We start from the raw sequence: 21,244 nt of genomic DNA, 5'->3' as shown, positions 1-21,244 counted from the left end.
GCCTGCGCACCTAGAGCCCGTGCTCCAGAACAAGAGAAGCCACCGCAATGAGAAGCCTGCGCACCGCAACAAAGAGTAGCCCGCGCTCGCCGCAACTAGAGAAAGCCCGCGCAGCAACGAAGACCCAACACAGCGAAAAATAAATAAAATAAAATAAATAATAAATTAAAAAAATAAATAAAATAAAAGATGATTCAGGGTTGACAGCAATTCAGGAAAACAGATAATCTCATACATTGTTGCAAAAGTGTAAACTGGTAAACCTCTTCAGAGGACAACTTGACAGTATCTACATGAGCCTGGGGTATTTTTGATTTTTTTTTTTTAATTCCACATATCGGTGAGATCACCGAACATATTTCTGAGGTTCCTTCACCACCCCACCTTTAATTTTAATGAATCTCCAAAGAGGTAGGTAGGTAGGTTATACAAGAGGGGAAACTGAATCCCGGAAAGAAACCCGGTTTCACGCATTGGCCCAGCTGGGATTTGGAGCCCGGCGGTTTGGCTCCAGGACAGCGCGGGAAACTGAGCGGGAGACTACAGCTCCCGCCATGCCGCGCGCGGCGCCGGCCGGACTACAAGTTCCAGGCTGCCCCGCGGCGGCGGCGGCGGCGGGCTGCGGGCGCCATCTTGGTCGGCGGGTCGGATTGAATGAGCCCGCCGAGCCGCGGCCGCCGTTCCGAGCCGCGCGGACCCCGAGCCGCCGCCGCCGCCGCCTCCGCCGCCGCAGCCGCCATGGCTACACCGCCGCCCGGCCGCGCGGGCGGGCCCGCCACGCCGCTGTCGCCCACGCGCCTGTCGCGGCTGCAGGAGAAGGAGGAGCTGCGCGAGCTCAATGACCGCTTGGCGCACTACATCGACCGCGTCCGCGCGCTCGAGCTGGAGAACGACCGGCTCCAGCTCAAGATTTCCGAGCGGGAGGAGGTGACCACGCGCGAGGTGGGCGCTGCGCCGGGGGCTCTCGCTGGGGCGGGCCGGGCTCTCAAGGTCCCCGGGGGGCTTCGGGGACGCCCCTGCGAGAGGGGGAGACTGGGGCGGGCCCTGCCCACCGAGGCGTCCCCAGGGGGCTTCGGGGGCCCCGGCGAGGGTCGCACGCTTGGTTGGGCCCCGGCCTGTGAGTGTCCCCGGCGGGTTTCGGGGACCCCTCCAGTGCGAGAGGTGGAGACTGTTTCCTGCCCCGCCCATCGAGGGGTGTGGGGAGATCTCGGGGTCCCTCGAGTGAGGGGTGCACGCCGGGGCGGGCTTCTGTCCCTGAGAGTCCCCGGGGAGGTTCGGGGGGCCTGAGTGAGTGGTAGAGGCCAGAACGGACGCTCACGAGGGATTCCCCGGGGGTTTCTACCCCCCCTCCCCGTACGAGAGGTGGAGACTGGCGCCGGCCCCGCCCCCCGAGTGATCCCCTGAGAAACGTGCAGACTAGGGCGAGTCCCGTCCTCTGGTGGGTCCCCAGGGTATCTGGGGGGCCCCGAGTGAGGGTGCACCCTGGAGCAGGTCCCCACCCACCGGGGGTCTCCTGGGTGTTTCACGGATCCCATGAGTCTGGGGCTGACCAGTCCCCTGAGGGGGGTTGACCTGAGTGAGGGGTGCAGACTGGGCAGGTCCCCTCCTCTGAGGGATCCCCAGGGGACCTTGGGGGTGTTGTGCCTGGGGAAGTGAAGGGGGGGCCTGCCTGGGCAGGGGGAGATGGGGCAGGCTCTGCCCACCAAGGGATTCGGGGAGTTCTAGGGGACCCCTGAGTGATGGGGTGTGAGCCAGGGTGGACCCCACCCCTAAGGGAGTTGTGGGGAGTCTTGAGGGATGTGTCTGGGTGTTCGGGTGTCCTAGGAGAAAACGGAGGAGGTTCTCGGGTCTCTGGGGAGACTGGGAGGCTCAGACCCTCTGAGGGGGTCCTGAGGAGGGGTGGGGGGTCTCAGGGGGGTCTCTGGGGTGAGTCAGTGGTCTCAGTTCTCCTTGGAACTTTGCAGGGGTCCTGTAATGAATCCTGGGGAGTTCGGTGATTGGGGTGGGGTTAGGCAGGAGGTTCGGTCTTTTACCGGGGCCTGGGGTGGGCGGGGGTCAGAGGGGGGGAATCTGATGTCTCCCAGGTCCCATGGGAAATTTGGGAGGCCCTTAGTTGGGCCCTGGGACCCCTTGGCTGGTTAGCAGGAGCCTAGTAGTCTGGTAGCCCCTGCCCCGTCCTGGGGGATGTGAGGGGAGGGGGAGGCATGAGTTCTTGGGGAACCAGCGGGAAGTTTTGGTGCAGACTGAGGGAGAAGGGGCTGGACAAGCCCTGTCCCCTAAGGGGATGTGAGGGCTGGTGTCTGGGGGTCCTGGGTGGGGTGTGTCCGTACTGGCTGCCAACCTAGTGCCCTCCTTTTCTCCCACTGGCGCCCCCCCCAACCCCAGGGCAGGTCCTCAGAATAAGGGGGAGGGATGCCCGCCATGTGGTTCCCCTGTGGGCCCCGTGCAAGAGTCATGGTCTGAAGTTGGCACTTAGCGCTCTGAGCCTTGGCCTCCCACTCTGGAGAATGGGCCCAGTGACTGACTTCTGGGAGGAGAGCCTCAGGGGGCTGGGGAGGTGGGGGGGTCATTTCTGGGAGCCACGTACCCTCTGTGATCTTGGGCAAATCACTTAACTTCTCTGGGCTCAGTGCCTCTTCTGTAAATTGGAAATAATAATAAATACCTACTTTGGGGGCTTGTTTGTGGGGCCACAATGAGTTCACATTTGTTTTGTAGAATAAAAGCGATGAAGTGAAGGATCCCGTGGGTTCTGTTGTCCCTGTGATGGTCCCTAGGGTAGGGATGGTCCCAGAAGATGTGGCTTGGGCATCCAGGGGGGTAGAAGCTTGGTGGCTGGTGGGGCTGTATCAGGTTGCCTGAGATTGGATTAAGGCTCGGGATCCAAACCTGCTTTTAATATGTGACCTTGGGCAGGTCACTCAGCCTCCCAGAGCCTTGGTTTTGTTGTCTGTGCAATGGGGCTGGAGTGGTCCGACTCAGAGCGCGGCCACCTGCTTCAGCAGTGCGTGCACGTCCTCGGGATGCAGGCCCAGGTCCCCCCTGCCAGGCTGGTCAGCGCCCGGGATCATTCCCCCCAGCCTCTTGTCCCCCCTGCGGGCTGAACCACCGTGCTGACCTTTGGGGGTGGCAGCCTAGTGGGCCTGATGGACGTGGGGTGCTGGACCCCGCTGGATGGATGTTGTGCTCGAGAGTGCATGCAGGGGCAGGGCCTGGGGAACTGGATGTGTCTGGGCAGCTGCCGAGGCTGGTTGGGATGCAGGGGAGCCCAGCCCCACGGTGAGCATCCCCCAGGGCTGTGCTCAAGATACGGGGCCACCCAGGTGACAGGAGTGTTTGCAGCGGGAGTGGGGAGTTCCCACTAGCTTGCTGTCCTAGAGCTTGGGGGTGAGATGACAAATGCCCCTCTCAGCTGGACAGTGGAGAGAGCCGGTAACCTGCTGGAGCAAGAGGTGGTGTGGTCATGTGGGTGGCGCGAGTGACCTGCAAGTGGCCTGCAAGTGGCCAGGGTTACGGAGGGGCAGGGCTTGATGGGCGGGCCAGGCAGGTTCAGGGAGCCGCCGGGGCTCAGGCTGGAGCGGGCGGGATGAGGCACTGAGGCACGGAGGGTGTGGGGGGCGTGGTGTGTCAGGCCTCCCAGAGGGCACTTTACCTGTTCCGCAGCTCCTCACCTGGAAGGAATCTGCCCCCAGGGGACACTGGGTGATGGCTGGGGACATCTGTGGTTGTCACACTTGGGGGGGGCAGGGATGCTGCTCCACACCCCGCAGAGCCCAGGAGGGTCCCCCACAGAGGATGATCTGGCCCCAAATGCCATTAGTGTCAAGGCTGAGAAACTACTTAAGGAATCCTGTGATGATGCAGTTTAAACTGTTGTGAGCACACTGTGTGCTTGTAATCAATGCGAAGGGTCCAGGGGCACAAGGTAAAAAGTCAGATTCCCACCCACGAGCCTGGGCTGGCCACTTGTAGACTCCAGCCTTTCCCATCGGAGGTCAGATGATGCATCTTCTGGCCGGGTGAGCGGTAATGGGGCGAATGCCACGTGCAGATGTCACTGGAGGGTTTCTGGGAGGCTGGGAGCTGGCCAGATTTCTGTTTGAGAAGGATCATGGGTGCTGAGGGGGCAGGAGTGGGCCAGGGAGGGAGGGGGGTTCTCCAGGGAGCCTCCGCATCGGATGTTGAGTTCCTCTGGGCTTCGCTTTCTTCCCCCTTGCTGCCCAGGTGTCCCATTGCTGCGGGGGTCGGAGGGTGCTCCCCAGGTGGACCCTGGGAGCAAGAGCTGAGCTGGGCTCTGGGAGTTTGGGGAGGGCCGGTGTTTGGCTGTGGTTCTCAATCCCTGGGACGCAGGCGGGTCCTCACAGGGTAAGTCTGGGGCCCCAGGAAAAGGCCACGTCGGGTGACGCGAGCCCTGCTGCTCCACGGCAGCATACTTGCTGGGATTCCTCAAGCTCGGCGATCGTTCCGCACCGGCCGGAAAAGACAGAACTAAAGGCCCAAGCTGTGCCCGGGGCTCCCACAGGACTGTCCCAAGTGTCACAGTGCAGGGAGGCACAGGCCTGCCCGGAGAACCCCTGTTCACTGGTTGAAAGAGCCTTTGTGACATTGGCCATCTGCGCGTCCTCCTCTAGATAGAATTTTCTCCATCGTCCCAGTGCTGTCGATTGGGTTCGGCAGATGTTTTCTGGAAAGGGCTGGAGTTGTTCTCAGCTTTGTGGGCTGATGGTTTCAGGCTTGAGCACTCAGCTCGGCCTTTGTGGTGGGGAAGCTGCCCCGGGCAGTACATGGAGGAATGCGCAGATTGCCTGACAATAAAGCTTTATGTATACACACTGAAATGTGCACTTCATATGGGTGCCTGTGTCATGAGATACCTTTTTCTTTTTTTTCACCCAGCCAATTTGAAAACATAAAAACCATTTTAGTCCCACAGGCTGGACAAAAACAGCTGGTGGGCTGGAATTTTGGCGCCTGGGCCTGAGTTTGCAGTCCTGGCTGTAGAGGATTGCCTTACTAAGACACACAGATGGGTGTGCACATGCGCGCGCACGCCCAAAACGCTGTGAGAACCGAGCACAGACACATCTCGGGTCATTGCGCTGCACAGACACTGCCTTTTTACAAATTGAAGGTCTGTGGCAACACTGCCTTGGGCAAGTCTGTTCCCTTCAGGTCTCTGTGTCACGTTTTGATCTTTCTCCAGATATTTCCAGTTTCTTCATTTGTGTTATTTGTTATGGTGATCTGTGATCAGTGACCTTTGATGTTACTACTGCAAAAAGATTACAACTTGCTGAGGCTCAGGTGACAGCATTTTTTAGCAATAAAGTATTTTTATTTTTTTTAATTTAAAAAATTAAAAAAATTTTTTTATTTATATTTTTTTTGGCTGTGTTGGGTCTTCGTTGCTGCGCACAGGCTTTCTCTAGTTGCAGCGAGCAGGGGCTACTCTTCGCTGCAGTGTGTGGGCTTCTCGCTGCGGTGGCTTCTCTTGTTGCGGAGCACGGGCTCTAGGCGCGCGGGCTTCAGTAGTTGTGGCTCACAGGCTTAGTTGCTCCACGGCATGTGGGATCTTCCCGGCCCAGGGATCAAACCCATGTCCCTGCATTGGCAGGTGGATTCTTATCCACTGCGCCACTAGGGAAGTCCTAATAGGGTATTTTTAAATAAGGGCTGTGCATTGTTTTTTTTGCCACAAGGCTATTGCACAGTCAATAGACTGCAGGATAGTGTGAGCATAAATTTTTTTTTTTAGCTGAGCCATGCGGCTTGTGGGATAAAGATCCATTCCCAGGGATCAAACCCACGTCCTTGGCAGTGAAAGTGCAGAGTCCTAACCACTGAACCGCCAGGGAATTCCCTGGGCATAACTTTTTTTAAAAAAAATATTTATTTATTTATTTTATTTATTTATTTGGTTGTGCCGGGTCTTAGTTGCAGCAGGCAGGCTCCTTAGTTGCAGCTTGCCTGCTCCTTAGTTGTGGCATGTCGGTTCCTTAGTTGCGGCAGGCGGGCTCCTTAGTTGTGGCATATGAACTCTAGTTGCAACATACATGTGGGATCTGGTTCCCTGACCAGGGATCAAACCTGGGCCCCCTGCATTGGGAGCACAGTCTTAACCACTGTGCCACCAGGGAAGTCCTTTTGTGTATAACTTTTATACGTACTGGGAAACCAAACAATTCGTATGACTCGCTTTATTGTGATACTCGCTTTATTGCAGGGGTCTGGAACGGGACCCTCTGTGTCCCTGAGGTCTGCCTGCTCTTTAACAAGACCCCCGAGAGTCACCCAAGATGGCCTAGGACAAGTGAGGCCCTCGCCTTGGGCACGGAATCTAGTGGGACGCCCACGTTCTCGCTCACAGAGATGAACGCACGATGTATTTTGAATTGCTCGAGCTTACTTCTTTTTTTAAAAAAATTAATTAATTAATTATTTTTGGCTGTGTTGGGTCTTCGTTTCTGTGCGAGGACTTTCTCTATTTGCGGCGAGTGGGGGCCACTCCTCATCGCAGTACGCGGGCCTCTCACTGTCGCGGCCTCTCCCGTTGCGGAGCACAGGCTCCAGACGCGCAGGCTCAGTAGTTGTGACGCACGGGCTTCCTCGCTCCGCGGCATGTGGGATCTTCCCGGACCAGGGCTTGAACCCCTGTCCCCTGCATTGGCAGGCAGATTCCTAACCACTGCGCCACCAGGGAAGCCCCTCGAGTTTACTTCTTGGGTCAGTGTTAGGTGTATAGACAAAGGTTGAGGGCGGTACTGGGTCCCCATCAGCATCTCACGTCAGTGTGTCTCACAGCTTGCTCTCCGACAGTGCTGCATCACTTTAGCTTTGCTCAGATCTCCTGAGCTGACCCACCATCCTCTCTGCCCCAGGACCCCTCAGGACCCCTGTGACATCCAGGTCTCCCATCTCCTGGGCCCCTGTGGGATGTGCTGGTTCCCCACCTTTCCTGGTTCCTGGGGCCCTGGCAGCTGTGAGGTGGGGACAGGAGTGTCCCCATTGGGGTTCATCTGGTGTTTTCTCATGGGCAGGCCGGGTTAGGGGTGTGAGTGGTACCTTTTTTTTTTTTTTTTGGCCGCCCCGCGTGGTACATGGAACTTCCCCAACCAGGGATCGAACCCACACCCACTGCAGTAGAAGCACAGAGTCCTAACCGCTGGACCACCAGGGAGGTCCCCATGAGTGGTATCTTAATGGGATATTTCAAAAGTCGAAATTAATGCTGACGTGCACTGTGGATAAGCATCAGGCGTACAGGCAGGATCTCGTGCTGGGTTTCCTGCCCCCTGAGCCCCAACAGTTTCTGTTCTGATCTCACCTTGATGTTCTGTCGTGTTGGTCCATCTGCGCCCCTCGTGCTATGAGGGGAGGCTGGAGAGACAGGTCCCCAGTAGGAACCCAGCCTGTGGGGCCGGAGATCTTGTCTGAGATCCCTGTCTAGGTGCCAGGCCCTCCACTGGGGTTAGGAAAGTTCTGGAAGGTGACTGGATGGGCGGGGAGAGAGGGCAGAGACACATGCCCTGCATGTCCTCCTCTCGGAATTGCCCCCAGCGGACTGCTCTGCCCCGTACCTTGACAGGTCAGGAGAGGGCAGTGTGCTGTCCTGTGCCTCAGCTTCCCCATTTGTGAAATGGGGCTAAGAGCCCATACCCCCCCTACCTGTGGGATGAAATGACCAGGAGTGCTGGATTGAGGTGGGAGAGCCAGGCCCCAGCCGGAGAGGGTGGGAGTCTGAGATCAGACTGGCTATTAAATCCCACCTCTTCTGGATTTGTTCTGACCTGCCTGGGACATTCCGGTTTGAACCCTCAAAAATCCCACATCCTGGAATCCCCTCGGTCCCAGGCAAATGGGGATGGTGGTCACCCAACAAAGTGGCAGGTCCTTGGCAGCTCCCCTGAGCCTCGTCAGCTCAGGGGCCTTTCCTGTGCAAGGGAGGGGAGTGACCCTCCCAGGCCTTAAGTTGACCTCTGACCCCTGGCACAGACACTCACTGCTCTGTTGTAGTTTTGTGGGAAATGGTGCCACTTTCAAAGCCAGCTGCCTTGTCACCCTCTGCCTTCTGTGTCAGCCCCCAAAAGTGTTTTAACCACTTTATTGAGGTATAATTCCCGTCTCATGCAGTTCACCCAGTTAAACTCTGCTCTAAGTTCAGGAGTGGTTAATATATTTAGAGCTGTGCAGCCATCTCCCCAAAGGAAACCCCTTCTTGGGGAGGGGCAAGATAGGGTAGGGGATTAAGAGGAACAGACCGTTATGTATGAAGTAAATAAGCTGCAAGGATATATTGTACAACACAGGGAGTATAGTCAATATTTTTTAGTAACTATGAATAGAGTATAACCCTTAAAAATTGCGAATCACTGTCATATACCTGAAACTTATATAATATCGTACATCAACTATATCTCAAAAAAAACATAACAAAACAGAATTGCACTAAAAAAAAAAAAAAAGAAGCCCCGGCCCCATTAGTGGTCACCCCCTCACCCTCATCCAGTCGCTTGACATGAACCCACTGTCTGTCCCTGGGGATTTGCCTGTTCTGGACGTTTCCCATCGATGGAATCACACACCGTGTGTCCTCCTGTGTCTGGCTTCTCTCACTGAGCATCGTGTTCTCAGGGTCTGTCCACGTTGGAGTGAGTGTCAGGGCGTCACCCTTTCTCACAACTGAGTGGTGCTCCCATGTGTGGAGGGACCACATTCTGTTTATCTGTCATCTGCTGATGGGCATTTGGGTTGTTCCCACGTTGGGGCCATGAGGAGTGATGGGGCTGTGAACGCATGCGCCTGGGTCTTGTGTAAGATGTGTGTTATTTCTCCCGGGTAGATTCCTGGGGGTGGAATTGCTGGGTTGGTGGTTGCTCTGTTTGTCCATCTGAGGAAATGCCAGATTGTCTGCCGTGGTGGCTGTACCGTTTTAATCCCCTGGCCGTGCGTGGAGGTGCCGATTCCTCCCTAACCTCACCAGCACTTGTTATCGACTGTCATTTCCACGGTAGCCATCCTCGTTGGGGGGAGGTGGTGTCTCACTGTCCTGTTGGTTCCAGATATTTGTAAACACGCTCACGGCCCTGTGCCCCTTGGCGCGGGGCAGGGAGGCTGATGGGAGACCTGAGGTGTGTGCCCAGCTGGCAGGTGCGACCTAGCGGCGGGCAGTGATGGGGACCAGTGACCTGGACAGGCTGGTGTGGCCCGGGGCAGGTGGGGCAGTGTCGGGGTGAGCGGGAGCCGTGTTGGTGGGGAAGGGTGGGCTTCACCTCGGCCTGGCTGTCCCCCCAGGTGAGCGGCATCAAGACACTGTATGAGGCGGAGCTGGCTGATGCCCGCCGGGTGCTGGACGAGACGGCCCGGGACCGAGCCCGGCTGCAGATCGAAACTGGGAAGCTGAGGGCCGACCTGGAGGAAGCCAACAAGAGGTGGGGCTGCAGCCGGCACGATGTCACCTGATTCTGGGGCGCACAGGGGCCCGGGGCAGGGGTTGTCGCCCTGTGCGAGGTGGCGGCTCCCGTCTGAGCGGGACCCCCGGCTCGGGCAGCCCTCCTGGGAGCGGGCCGTGTGGGTTCTGGGGGCCGCTGGGTGGGTGGGTGCGGCCTCTGTGGCCTGGCCCTCTGGCCGCCCCGTCTAGAGCCTTTATCCCCCAATATAATTTGGCCCCAGGAAGAGTTAAAACCCAGCAGCTCTCCTGGGACTGAATCCCTGGTAGCTGGTAGCCCTGTGCCTTTCCCCTTCCCCAGAGGAGGGGTGCCCCAGGTCACAGAGCCCAGCCGGGGAAGCCGGGGGCGGCGGGTGACCTTCTCTTCCCGTTCTTGAGCACCGTCTCCCACCTGCTCCCGAGTAGAAGGCTCAGGAAATTTGGAGGACAAGGCGGTGCTGGTGGTGATGGTAGCAGAAGGAATAAAGTGATGTAAACTCGTGGAGTGTTTAGATAAAGGACTCCGTGAGGGACACCAGATCTCCTCCCTGCTGACGGCGACCCCAGCAGGTCCTGGCTGGCATCAACTCCGGTTAGAGGGGAAGCCGAGGATGAGGTGTGGGGAGGAGTCATCCATGGTCCCTTGGCGTGGCAGGGACCAGGACTGAGGCCTGGACCCGGGCTCCAGTCCCCATTCATAGTCCCAGCAGCAGCTGACTGCCACCTTCACGTTTGCAGGGTTCTTTTTCATCTTTTTCTAATTAGTAGACTTCTAAATTATTATTAATAGAGATTTTTTTTGTTTTTGAACAGTTTTAGGTTTACAGGAAAATGAGTGGAAAGTACAGGTTTCCCCAAATCCCTCTCCAGGGTCCCCGATGATGACCACCTTGCAGTAATGGGTGTGCCGCCTTGTCACGATTGAAGAGCCAATTTTTTTTTTTTTTTTGCTGTACGCGGGCCTCTCACTGTTGTGGTCTCTCCCGTTGCGGAGCACAGGCTCTGGACGTGCAGGCTCAGCGGCCATGGTTCACAGGCCCAGCCACTCCACGACATGTGGGATCTTCCCGGACCGGGGCACGAACCCGTGTCCCCTGCATTGGCAGGTGGACTCTCAACCACTGCGCCACCAGGGAAGCCCGAAGAGCCAATATTAATACATTCTTCTTAGCTGAAGTCTGTAGTTGACATAGGGGTTCTCCGTTGGTGTCCTGCAGTCTCTGGGTTTGGGCAAATGTACACTGACACGCGTCCACCATCACAGTATCACACAGAGTAGTTTCACTGCCCTGAAAATCCCCTGTGCTCCTCTGACTCATGCTTTCTCCCAACCCCTGGAAACCAAGGATCCTTTTTTTTTTTCCCAAGGATCCTTTTACTGTCCCCACATAGCTCTGCCTTTTCCAGAATGTCCTGGAGTTAGAATCACTGTGTGTTGCCTTCTCAGACTGTCTTCTGTCACTTGGTGATGTGTTTCTGGTTCCTCCGTGGAAGAGAACAGAGAGCCCAGAGACAGACCCGCACAGTATAGTCACCTGGTCTTTGATGAGCAGCAAAGGCAATCTGTATACTTTTAAAACAGCCAGGTAAACTGGATATCCCATCAATTTATTACTTTTTTTTTTTTTCCCTTTTGGCTACACCTCCCGGCTTGCGGGATCTTGGTTCCCCGACCGAGGATTGAACCCACGCCCTCGGCAGTGAAAGCGCGGAGTCCTAACCACTGGACCACTAGGGAATTCCTAATTTATTACATTTTTTAATTAAAAAGGGACTTGAGCTTCTTGGAGAAGATTAGGAGAATTCTGGAATTCCCCCGGCCCCTCTCAGGCCCTGAACCTCCCAGACACCTTTAACCTGCGTGTTGCTCCTTGTCTGGGCCGAGAGGTCACGTTTCTTTCTGCTTATCAGAGTCATAGATACTCCCTGGCGAGAAAGCAGATAATGCATTTAATTTCAAGAGAAAAATGAAAGTCTCCATGAGCCTCTGCCCAGACAGAATCTCCGAGGCCAACCTGGTGCATTTCTTTTCCACCTTTTTAAATTTAAACTCAAGGTGGACGCCGTCAGACAACACAAGGCTTTCCTGACCTCGAGCCTGGTCATCGATGGCACCTGTGTCGTGATGCCGTCCCAGCCCCTCGGCCGTGTTCCAGGCTCCTGCGACAGCTTAGGGTAGCAGCTGTGTCCGCCGTTGGGCACCCGGGCTGGTGGCTTTTGCTTTGGCCCCTACTCTGGGAGGAAAGCTTCCCGGGCTGTGGGCACTCACATCCACAGGTGCTTTGCCCAACAGCCTCGCTTCCTGCTCTTCGGCTCGCAGCCCTCACAGACAGGTGTGGGTGGCACGTGACAGCGAGCAAGGTGAACCTCCTGACAGGTTACAGCAGTGCTTTTCTTTTCCTACCAAATATATCGTGAAAACTGTGATGATGGAAACGCAGGTGGTCAAGTGGAGGACTGACAGGCCGGGTGCTCCCGCCTAATCCTCCCGGAATTAGGGCTCCAGGGGAGGAATCTGCTTTCGCGCCTGGAAGCTGTTAAGAAGCAGGCACGTAAGCCAGTGAGGGCTGCTGGCACCCCTGCTTTCTGGACCATTCTGTGTTGTTCTGCAGAGCCCTAGCATGGGGTGAAGACGTCTAGAAATCTGTCACGTTTCCTGATCCCTCTGCTGCTGTCGCCCTCGCCTTGTGGCTGACCTTGACCTGCCTGCGCGCCTCACCTCACTCCTCTGCACTCTGCCCGACGCCCCGATCCTGCCAAAGACGAGGCCCAGCCCCTGGCTTCACGGCTCCGGCTCAAGGGCCACGCCCAGCAGCTCCTGCCCCGCACACACCTGTCCCCTCCTGCTTCATCCAGCCTCGGACTGCGCCGGTCTCGGCTGAGGGCAGCACGTTGCACTGCTGTCTGCACCTATGAGAAAGTTCTCCACGGAGACAGGGGTGTTGGCAGATGTATCTCTAGTGTGAGGACAGTCTTTTCATGAAGCTGGTCTTCAGGAATGATGTGTCAGATGGTTCTAGTTTCCCCAAACCCTCCAGGGATGTGGGGTTTGCAGCCCCACGCCGTGAGTGGAAGAACCGGGACTGTGTGGCTTAAGCTCAGGAATGTGGGCTGCAAGCCCCCAGACCCTCATAGAGGCCATCGTGCAACACCCGCACAGAGCTCCTGTGAGGACGGGGTCGGCCTGGAGGCCGAAGTCACCGGACTTTATGCCTCGTCCCCTCGAACTGGTGTGGTGTTGCCAGTGGTTGTCACCCAGGGTGGTCCGGCCCCCAGGGGACACCGGGCATGGTCCTGGGGACGTCTGTGGTTGTCAGGACCAGGGAAGGGGGTGGGCTGCCAGGGCTGCTGCTCCACCTCTTGCAGTGCCCACTGGGAGAGACCCTGGCTGTCCCCCCTGCTGCCAGGCAGTTTCAGTTCCTTGGTGGGGAAGTGGGCAAGCTGTCAACCCCAAGGAGATTTAGAGCAGCGTTCAGAAATGTTCCCCCTTTTTTAAGAGTTGTGTGTTAGAAAAGTCTGTTTGGCATCTTAAATATTTCATGTTGGAGATAATTGTCTGTTAGAAGCTGGGCAAGCCCGCCTAAAATAGCTTAAGTTTACAAATGAGATCGACTTTTCAAAGACCGAGGTTTTTTGGTTTTTTTTTTTGCAGTACACGGGCCTCTCACTGTTGTGGCCTCTCCCGTTGTGGAGCACAGGCTCCGGACGCGCAGGCGCAGCAGCCATGGCTCACAGGCCCAGCCACTTCACGGCATGTGGGATCTTCCCGGACCGGGGCACGAACCTGTGTCCCCTGCATCGGCAGGCGGACTCTCAACCACTGCGCCACCAGGGAAGCCCCAGGCCGAGGTTTTAATTTGTTACTTTAATAAATTATACACAGGGAATTCCCTGGTCGTCCAGTGGTTAGGACTTGACACTTTCACTGTCAAGGGTGCGGGTTCGATCCCTGGTCAGGGAACTAAGATCCTGCAAGTCGCACGGCGTGGCCAAAAAAAAAAAAAAGTAAATAAATAATACATTAAAAAAAAAATCAGAGTTCTCCTCTAAATGACCCTTCCTGTGCCCAAAAGTCTTGGAAAAGGACATGAAAACCCACGTCTTGAGGGTTATTTTGAGCGGCTGGCGGGGTCCCCCTGATACAGAGTGTGTTTGAAGATGGGGCACCTTTGGTGCCAAGAGGTGAGGCCGTGCTACTGAGAGGGATGCTAGGTCGGGACCCGGGGCCCAGAGGCAGACGTGAAGTTGGTCTTGGGCATCGGGGCTGCCTGCTAACTTCTGCCCCTGACTTTCAGCGCAAAGAAGAGGGAGGGCGAGCTGACGGTGGCCCAGGGCCGCGTCAAGGACCTGGAGTCCGTGTTCCACCAGAGTGAGGCAGAGCTGGCCGCTGCTCTCAGCGACAAGCGCGCCCTGGAGAACGACGTGGTGGAGCTGAGGGCCCAGCTGGCCAAGGTAGCTGTGGGTGGGCTGCAGGCCCCCAAGGACCGCCTGCTGAGGCAGACAGCGTCACCAGCTGCTTGTCCCACGTCTTCAGGCGGAAGATGGGCACGCAGTGGCCAAAAAGCAGCTGGAGAAGGAGACGCTGATGCGCGTGGACCTGGAGAACCGCTGCCAGAGCCTGCAGGAGGAGCTGGCCTTCCGCAAGGACGTCTTTGAGGAGGTGGGGCCCCACCCGGCGGAACTGGGGTGCTCCCTCCTTCCCACGTCACCCTGATGCCCACCTCTGTCGTCACGTGGCCGTCACTCTCTGTCTCTCCCCTGCTCATCTGTGTCTTCCGAGGACACTCGTCCTCAGACTTAGGGCCACCCGGATAATCCAGGATGGTCTTGAGACCCTTAATCACATCTGCAAAGACCCTTTGTCCAGGAAGGTCACACTCACAGGTTCTGGGGACCAGGACATGGGCACACCTTTTGGGAGGGCCGCAATTCAGCCCCCTGCAGACCCTCCCCCGCCTCCTCATCGCTGGGCCTCGGGGCTCCCTGGGCCCTCCCAGCTCATCACAGCCCATTGTGCTGTCGTGGTGCAGAACAGAACCCTGGGGGCTGGGCCACTTCCCACGCTCACTGCTCTGGAAGAGTGCTGGCGGGAAGGGTGCCCATGCAGCCACAGAGCGGCTTCCAGCTCCAGCCAGGCCCCGCTCTAGCCAGAGCGGCCAGGGGCGCCAAGAAGAAGCTCACATCTGTCAGGGATCCCGTGAGGAGGCCACGTGGGGGGGGGGCGGGGGGGAGGGTCCCTGAGGCGGGCCTGGGGGCGGGGTGGGCATTCTGCTGAGGGTCCACCACACTCCTTTGTAAATGCTTGGCTTTCTTTAGAAACAATTCCTATTGTTCCACAAACCGGTACCAGAGATGAGTGACTGAGGTCTGTGGAGTGAGCTTCGTCTGAGGCCCTGAGCTCTGGGGCTGCCCCCTCTGCCCTTGACTCCACCGCTGTCTGGTCAGCTCCTGGCACATGTGGCTGGGGCATCTGTCAGCTGGTCACTGTCTCGACCCACTGCTGTCCTGTCTCGGACCTCAGACACCCGGGATGGGCTCCATCAGGAATTCTTTTTTTTAATAACAGCTTTATTGAAACATTCCCATACCAGAAATCTTTCAAAGTTTACAATTTAGACTGGATTTTTAGTCCATTCACAGAACTGTGCAGCCATCACTGCTTAATTCCAGAACATTCTGTCACCCCCCAAAAGAAACTGTACCCGTTACCATTAGCGTTCCAGTTTTTTTTAATATAACAAAACTGTTTTAAAGTATACAATTAATTTAATGAAATTTAGCACATTCACAGTATTGTGTAACCATCACCTCTAATTCCAGAACATTCCATCACCCCAATAGAAGCCCCGTCCCCATCAGCAGTCACTGCATCCCCCTCCCCAGTCCTTGACAACCACGAACCCACTCTCTGTGTCTGTGGATCTGCCTGTTCTGGACGTTTCCGTCAGTGGAATCACACGCTGCGTGTCCTGTGTCTGGCTTCTCTCACTTCTCTCGTGTTCTCAGGGTCCATCCACGTTGTAGCGAGTGTCAGGGCTTCACCCCTTTTCATTACTGAGTGTTGCTCCCATGTGTGGAGGGGCACGTGTGTTGATTGGCCGTCAGCTGGGAGACGCTGGGCAGCCGCTCTCTAGTGGTGAACCGTGTCCTCGGTCCAGCCCCTGGTGGGTCCAGGACGCTGGTGAGCAGGCCTGGGCGGTGAGCGCGCGGCTGTGTCCCCAGGAGGTGCGGGAGACGCGACGGCGACACGAGCGGCGCCTGGTGGAGGTGGACAGCAGCCGGCAGCAGGAGTATGACTTCAAGATGGCCCAGGCACTGGAGGAGCTGCGGGCGCAGCACGATGAGCAAGTGCGGCTGTACCGCCTGGAGCTGGAGCAGACCTACCAGGCCAAGGTGCGCGTGTGCCCCGCCCTGCCCCGCCCAGCGCCGCGTCCAGCCCCGCCCAGCCCCACCCAGCCCCGCGCGGGCTTTCCCGGGCTCTCATGCACTCTCGTGTCCCCGCAGCTGGACAACGCCAAGCTGAGCTCCGACCAGAACGACAAGGCCGCCAGCGCCGCTCGGGAGGAGCTTAAGGAGGCCCGCATGCGGGTTGAGTCCCTCAGCTACCAGCTCTCCGGCCTCCAGAAGCAGGTGACTGGCCAGAGCCCCCTGACCCCTCCTCAGGCCCCGTCCCGTCGTCCCTACCGCTGTTGTCGGTGCGGGGAAGAGGCCCGGAGGTGGCCGGGCTTCCCCCTGTGACGCGCGTGGACCCTGCCCCAGGCGAATGCGGCCGAGGACCGGATCCGGGAGCTGGAGGAGACCGTGGCCGGGGAGCGGGACAAGTTCCGTAAGATGCTGGACGCCAAGGAGCGGGAGATGACGGAGATGCGGGACGTGATGCAGCAGCAGCTGAACGAGTACCAGGAGCTGCTGGACGTCAAGCTGGCCCTGGACATGGAGATCAGCGCCTACCGCAAGCTCCTGGAGGGCGAGGAGGAGAGGTGGGCGCGGCGCGGCGGGGGTGGGGGTGAGGCGAGCGTGTTGTCCCGGGCCGGGCGGGTTGAGTCACCAGGCACCCCGCGACCCCGCCCCCCAGGCTGAAGCTGTCCCCCAGCCCGTCATCGCGCATCACCATCTCGCGGGCCACATCGAGCAGCAGCGGCAGCAGCGTGTCCGTGTCCGGGCGCCTGGGCCGCAGCAAGCGGAAGCGGCTGGAGGTGGAGGAGCCGCTGGGCACGGGCTCCAGCGGCACCGGCTCCAGCAGCAGCAGCTTCCGCCTGGCCCAGCAGGCCTCGGCCTCGGGCAGCATCAGCATCGAGGAGATCGACCTGGAGGGCAAGTTCGTGCAGCTGAAGAACAGCTCGGACAAGGTGAGGCCCCCACCCAGCCCGTGGGGAGCCCGCTGGGTCTTCTCGGAGACGTGGGCCAACGCCCGTCCCCTTTGCCAGGATCAGTCTCTGGGCAACTGGAGGATCAAGAGGCAGATCCTAGAAGGGGAGGAGATCGCCTACAAGTTCACGCCGAAGTATGTGCTGCGGGCCGGCCAGACGGTCACGGTAGGTGGCTGCGGAGAGGGAGCGGGCAGGATGTGAGGTGCGACTGGGATGCGGTGGGGGGACCGGGGTGCGGGGGGAGAGCATTACAGGGATGGAGCCCCGGCGCTGAGAACAGCAGCCTGCTGTCACAGATCACCTGTGTGCCAGTGTTTCTTCATCCGGGCTTCCCTGGAGCCCTTGGGAGGGCCTAAGTGATGTGCTGGGCGTCCATGGTGGACGTGGGGCTGAGTCCAGGCTGTCTGGGCTGTCTGTCCAGGCACTGGTGAGACACATGACAGCCAATAGGCATGGACTCTAGGGCTTCCGATTCCAGCCTGGCCCGTTTGCCCTGGTCACTGTGAACCTCAGTCTCTTCTACCATACCCTGGTGACTGTCATCTCTAGCCAGGACCCAGTAGGGCCAGGAGGATTAAACACCCAGGGCATCGAGGGAGCCTGTGATAGAGGGCCGGCTGGTGGTACACGCCACTGGGACCGGAGCTGACATTAACCGGGAGGCCCTCCTGTGTCCCCAGGTATGGGCAGCTGGTGCAGGGGTGGCTCACAGCCCCCCATCAACGCTCGTGTGGAAGAGCCAGAACAGCTGGGGCACGGGCGAGAGCTTCCGGACCATCCTGGTCAATGCTGACGGGGAGGTGAGCACCTCCCTCTGCCTCGGTCCTGGCGTCCCTCCTGGGGCGGGGACTTGGCCAGCAGGGCACGTGAGCGCAGCTTGGGCCGGGTCCTGGGCATCCGAGCATCCTGACCACCTCGCCTGTGGGCTGGGCCCCCAGCACCTGGGGTGGCCGTCTGCAGCTGCTGTGTCGTCTTGCACAGGAAGTGGCCATGAGAACCGTGAAGCAGTCCTCGGTGGCGCGGGAGGCCGAGGACGGGGAGGAGGGCGAGGACGAGGCGGCCGAGTTTGGAGAGGAGGATCTTTTCCATCAGCAGGTAGAGGCTCCCAGGCGGCACGCGCACACTCGCACGTGCACACGCTTGTGGGCCCTGTTTACGTGGCTGCTCTGGGCACCTCCCAGGTCTCGCCCTGGCTCGGCCAGGCCGCAGAGCTCACAGCCAGAGGCAGGCCATGGAGCCAGCTGCCCTCGCCTCCCGGGCTTGCTTGTTGTGTGGACCTTAGGGTACTGGCCCGGGCACCCTGGGAGTGGGGTGTTCAAAGCCTGTTGCATCTCAAAGTGACTCTGGTGGAGCCCCGAGGGTTCTCAGCGAACCCCCTGTTACCACGTTTCCTCCAGAGTGGGGTGCTGGTGGCTTAATAATGGCTTTGGGGGGAAGGTGGGGAGCCAAGGAACCACACTGAATGAGATATAAGTGCAAGACCCTCCGGGGTCTGAAACAATTGTACCGTGTTCTGTAGCTCAGAACAGAGGTGAGGGAGACATGGAAGGTTCTGGAACAGGGACCATTGAGGCTGGGGTCATCTTGCTGGGAGCTGAGCTTCTCATGGTGGCTCAGGCCCTGCCCCGCTCCAGCCCCTCCTGAAGGGGGCTGGGGCCACCAGCCACCTTCCTGGCCTCCTCACTGGTGCCGTCCTTCCTTGCAGGGGGATCCGAGGACCACCTCTCGAGGCTGCCGCGTCATGTGAACCGAACATGCCTCGTCACACGTCTTTCTTTATCCAGGGCCACTGAAAACTATTTTTATATCGTTGGCTTCTTTAGTCCTTGGTACATTTCTAGAGAGTTTTTAAGTGAACTGCCAGAGCGTGGGGGTGGGTCTCTGCTGAACTTTCCTGTCGCTGGGTTTCCCTGGGCCCTTCATCACCACTGTCCAGAGTGTTAAGTGCCCCGTTCTCACCTTTCAGTTGAGTTTGGGGCCCAGGAGCCGAGTGGCTAGCGGGCTTTGGGCTGGGAGTCCAGGGGGCCCGTCCACCGCTTCGGTCTCAGCTGCAGCCTGGGGTCAGAGCGGGAGAGGAGGCCTGAGGTGGACAGAGCAGAACTGCACGTAGGAATCCAATAGTTGTTTGTTTTATTAAGCTTTTAAAAAAACCAGATTCAGAATCCAGGTTCTGACCTGGTGGGGGGAAGGGGCACCCTGTGGAAGTTTGGTGGCTCAGCCAGCCGAGCGCCCGAACAAGGGAATCGCAGGCTTTTGCCGTCAGGCCTGGGCTTGGGGTTTGTCACAGTTTCTGCTCTGCTCTCAGGAATGGGGTGCGTGGGGTCGGCCTCCTGGCTCCCTCTCTGGCCGCTGGAGCCTCACGCTTCTGGGGCTCTCTGCAGCTGAGTTCCTCACCTTACGGGGATCCGTTATAAGACTTGTCCTCAGGTAAGCCTTGAGGGGACAGGTGTGACGAATTCGGAAACAAATGCCTTGGGCTCCAGCACGATGTCCACCTGTAACCACCGCTTCCCACCCTCCCGTCGGAGGAGGGTGACTTCAGGGCGAGACGCTGGACTCCCCGTGCTCCGACTCCGTGCCTTGTGCACAGGGCACGCTGACTCACGTGTATTCTTGGGCATGTACTCATATCGCGGCTTCCTCTGTAACTTCTTGCTGAAATGGTGTTCCTGAGACAGACCTGCCCGGGCCAGTTGACCCCTACGGGATGGCTCCATGTCACGGTCCAGCTTCTGGCCGCCTGGCCGCCCCCTCCCTGCATCAGCTTACCTTCGACGCCTCTGCCACGTAGATACACAGAAGTTATTTTTTTAACGGATATTTATTTTTTTACATCGGTCAGTACACACATTGCCTGGATCCCACCTCAGGGGCTCATGTATGCCAGGGTCACCAGGACAGTCCCCCGAGGGGGTGGCATTGGGGCGCCTGTCTCTGTGGGCTCTGAGGCCCCAGACGGCAAACTTCTTTCAGTAAGCGCAGCTCAAGTCTTAAAAGACGCAATACTGAGCCATGGAGGTGGCCTGCCCCCACCCCAGGCCGAGAGCAGCCCGCCTGCCTCCTTTCCCTGGGAATCGATCATGGCGACGAGGGCCCGAGGCCTGAGCCCCAGGCCGGGAAGGTGCCAGTGGCCGACAAAACTAAGCTGCTTCTGAGTCTAGAATCCCCTGCAGACTCTGGCTTTAAGTCCGAGCACCTTTCCGTGGCCACCTGAGTCCCTGGACCGCGGGCTGTCTTCCTTCTCCCAGAAGTAGCAGGAGCTGAGGGAGCGTGAGGGTCTGGGGAGCCTGATGAGATGCTGGGAGGGTGGGGCTGGGTGGCACTCAAGCAAGTGGGAACTGCACTGGCTACATCCTTCAAGGTATTTTGAGAGTCTCTGGGGATCAGAGGTCTGTCCTGGAATTTGGGGTCTGAATTGCTGAAGCAGTTTTGCAGGCTGGGCTCGAGGACAGGAAGGAAGGGAGAGGGCCCCACCCTCCCTGCAGGCCCAGAGGTCCTGAAAAACAGCCCAAGGGCTGCCCTAGTGCCTGCAGAGCCCCCAGGCTCACTGGTAGGGGTTGTTCCCAGCAGATGAATTTTCTTGCCTGCTTGAGATCTTGGGTGGAGCCTGGAAGTGGCCCAGACAGGCGCTGGGATGCCCTTGGCTGGTGGGGGGAGGGTGCACTGGACTGGTGGCCACTTGTGGCTGGAGGCTGGTGACCGTCATTGGTAATCAAGTATTTGAAAACACGGAGCAGAGTCCAATGTTACAATGTCAGCCAGGGCCTGGGAAATCGAATTTGCATTTGTCCTTAAACATACTTAACATTAAGCCACTTAAAATGATGCAGAAGCGATTCGTTTTTCTAAGCCCCCGTCATGTGATGAGGAGCACCCTTCCGGAGAAAACCCACTCTTCCCAGCCCTGGGGAGGGACGGCCTCCGGGGATGTGGCCGGCAGGAATCAACCCCTGGGAGACACCAGTGCCTCCCCCCGCTCCCCGCCCGCGGTCTGGGCGCTCAGCTGTTGCCACAGCAGCCAAGCTCAGACTTGGGCTCGTTTTTACCCACACCGTCTACCCAGCAGTTCTATTTATATCAGTATATCCGAGCTGGGACTGACATTCCTCAAGGACATTAAAGCTACTGGAAAGGTCTTAATTCTGAGCCCGAAAGGGATCATCAGCACTACACGCTAGTGGGCTCGGTTTCAAGAACTCGGCTGTTTGGACACGTTTCAGAGATCTGTTGGTGGTTTTTACGATGCATGCCAAACGTGTGGTCTTTTGTTTTCTCCGATTTGTAATACACGTTTTATGACTGGAAACTTTTTTATACAACACTCCAATAAACATTTTGGTTTTAAATTCTCCCTCTGAGTCTACTCCCACGCCAGGCTGCTGAAGCAGGAGCCCCAGCCCCTAGTGAAGCGGGTGTCTTAGGATCCTACCCTCTGACCCCGCGGCCCCCT

General features: G+C 58.0%; 1 protein-coding gene across 3 annotated transcripts; it reads left to right on the top strand.

Moving 5' to 3' along the window:
* The first annotated feature begins 568 nt into the window (after positions 1 to 568).
* On the top strand, positions 569 to 21,165 carry LMNB2 (lamin B2). 3 transcript variants are annotated; one of them, XM_079917102.1, is made up of 12 exons: positions 569 to 942; positions 9,292 to 9,428; positions 13,720 to 13,876; positions 13,959 to 14,084; positions 15,650 to 15,817; positions 15,929 to 16,054; positions 16,184 to 16,404; positions 16,500 to 16,773; positions 16,852 to 16,959; positions 17,475 to 17,594; positions 17,776 to 17,889; positions 18,500 to 21,165. In XM_079917102.1, the coding sequence occupies exons 1-12, from the start codon at positions 655 to 657 to the stop codon at positions 18,539 to 18,541; spliced, it is 1,881 nt and encodes a 626-aa protein (XP_079773228.1). In that variant the 5' UTR covers positions 569 to 654; the 3' UTR covers positions 18,542 to 21,165. The 3 variants fall into 3 exon arrangements, with proteins under 3 accessions (XP_079773228.1, XP_079773227.1, XP_079773226.1); XM_079917101.1 differs by having other exon boundaries at positions 15,647 to 15,817; XM_079917100.1 differs by having other exon boundaries at positions 15,647 to 15,817; positions 16,500 to 16,959.
* The last annotated feature ends 79 nt before the right edge of the window (positions 21,166 to 21,244 follow it).

Source organism: Stenella coeruleoalba, assembly GCF_951394435.1.
Source record: "Stenella coeruleoalba genome assembly, chromosome: 3".
Classification (NCBI taxonomy): Eukaryota; Metazoa; Chordata; class Mammalia; order Artiodactyla; family Delphinidae; genus Stenella; species Stenella coeruleoalba.
This window is presented reverse-complemented; position numbering and strand designations above follow the sequence as displayed.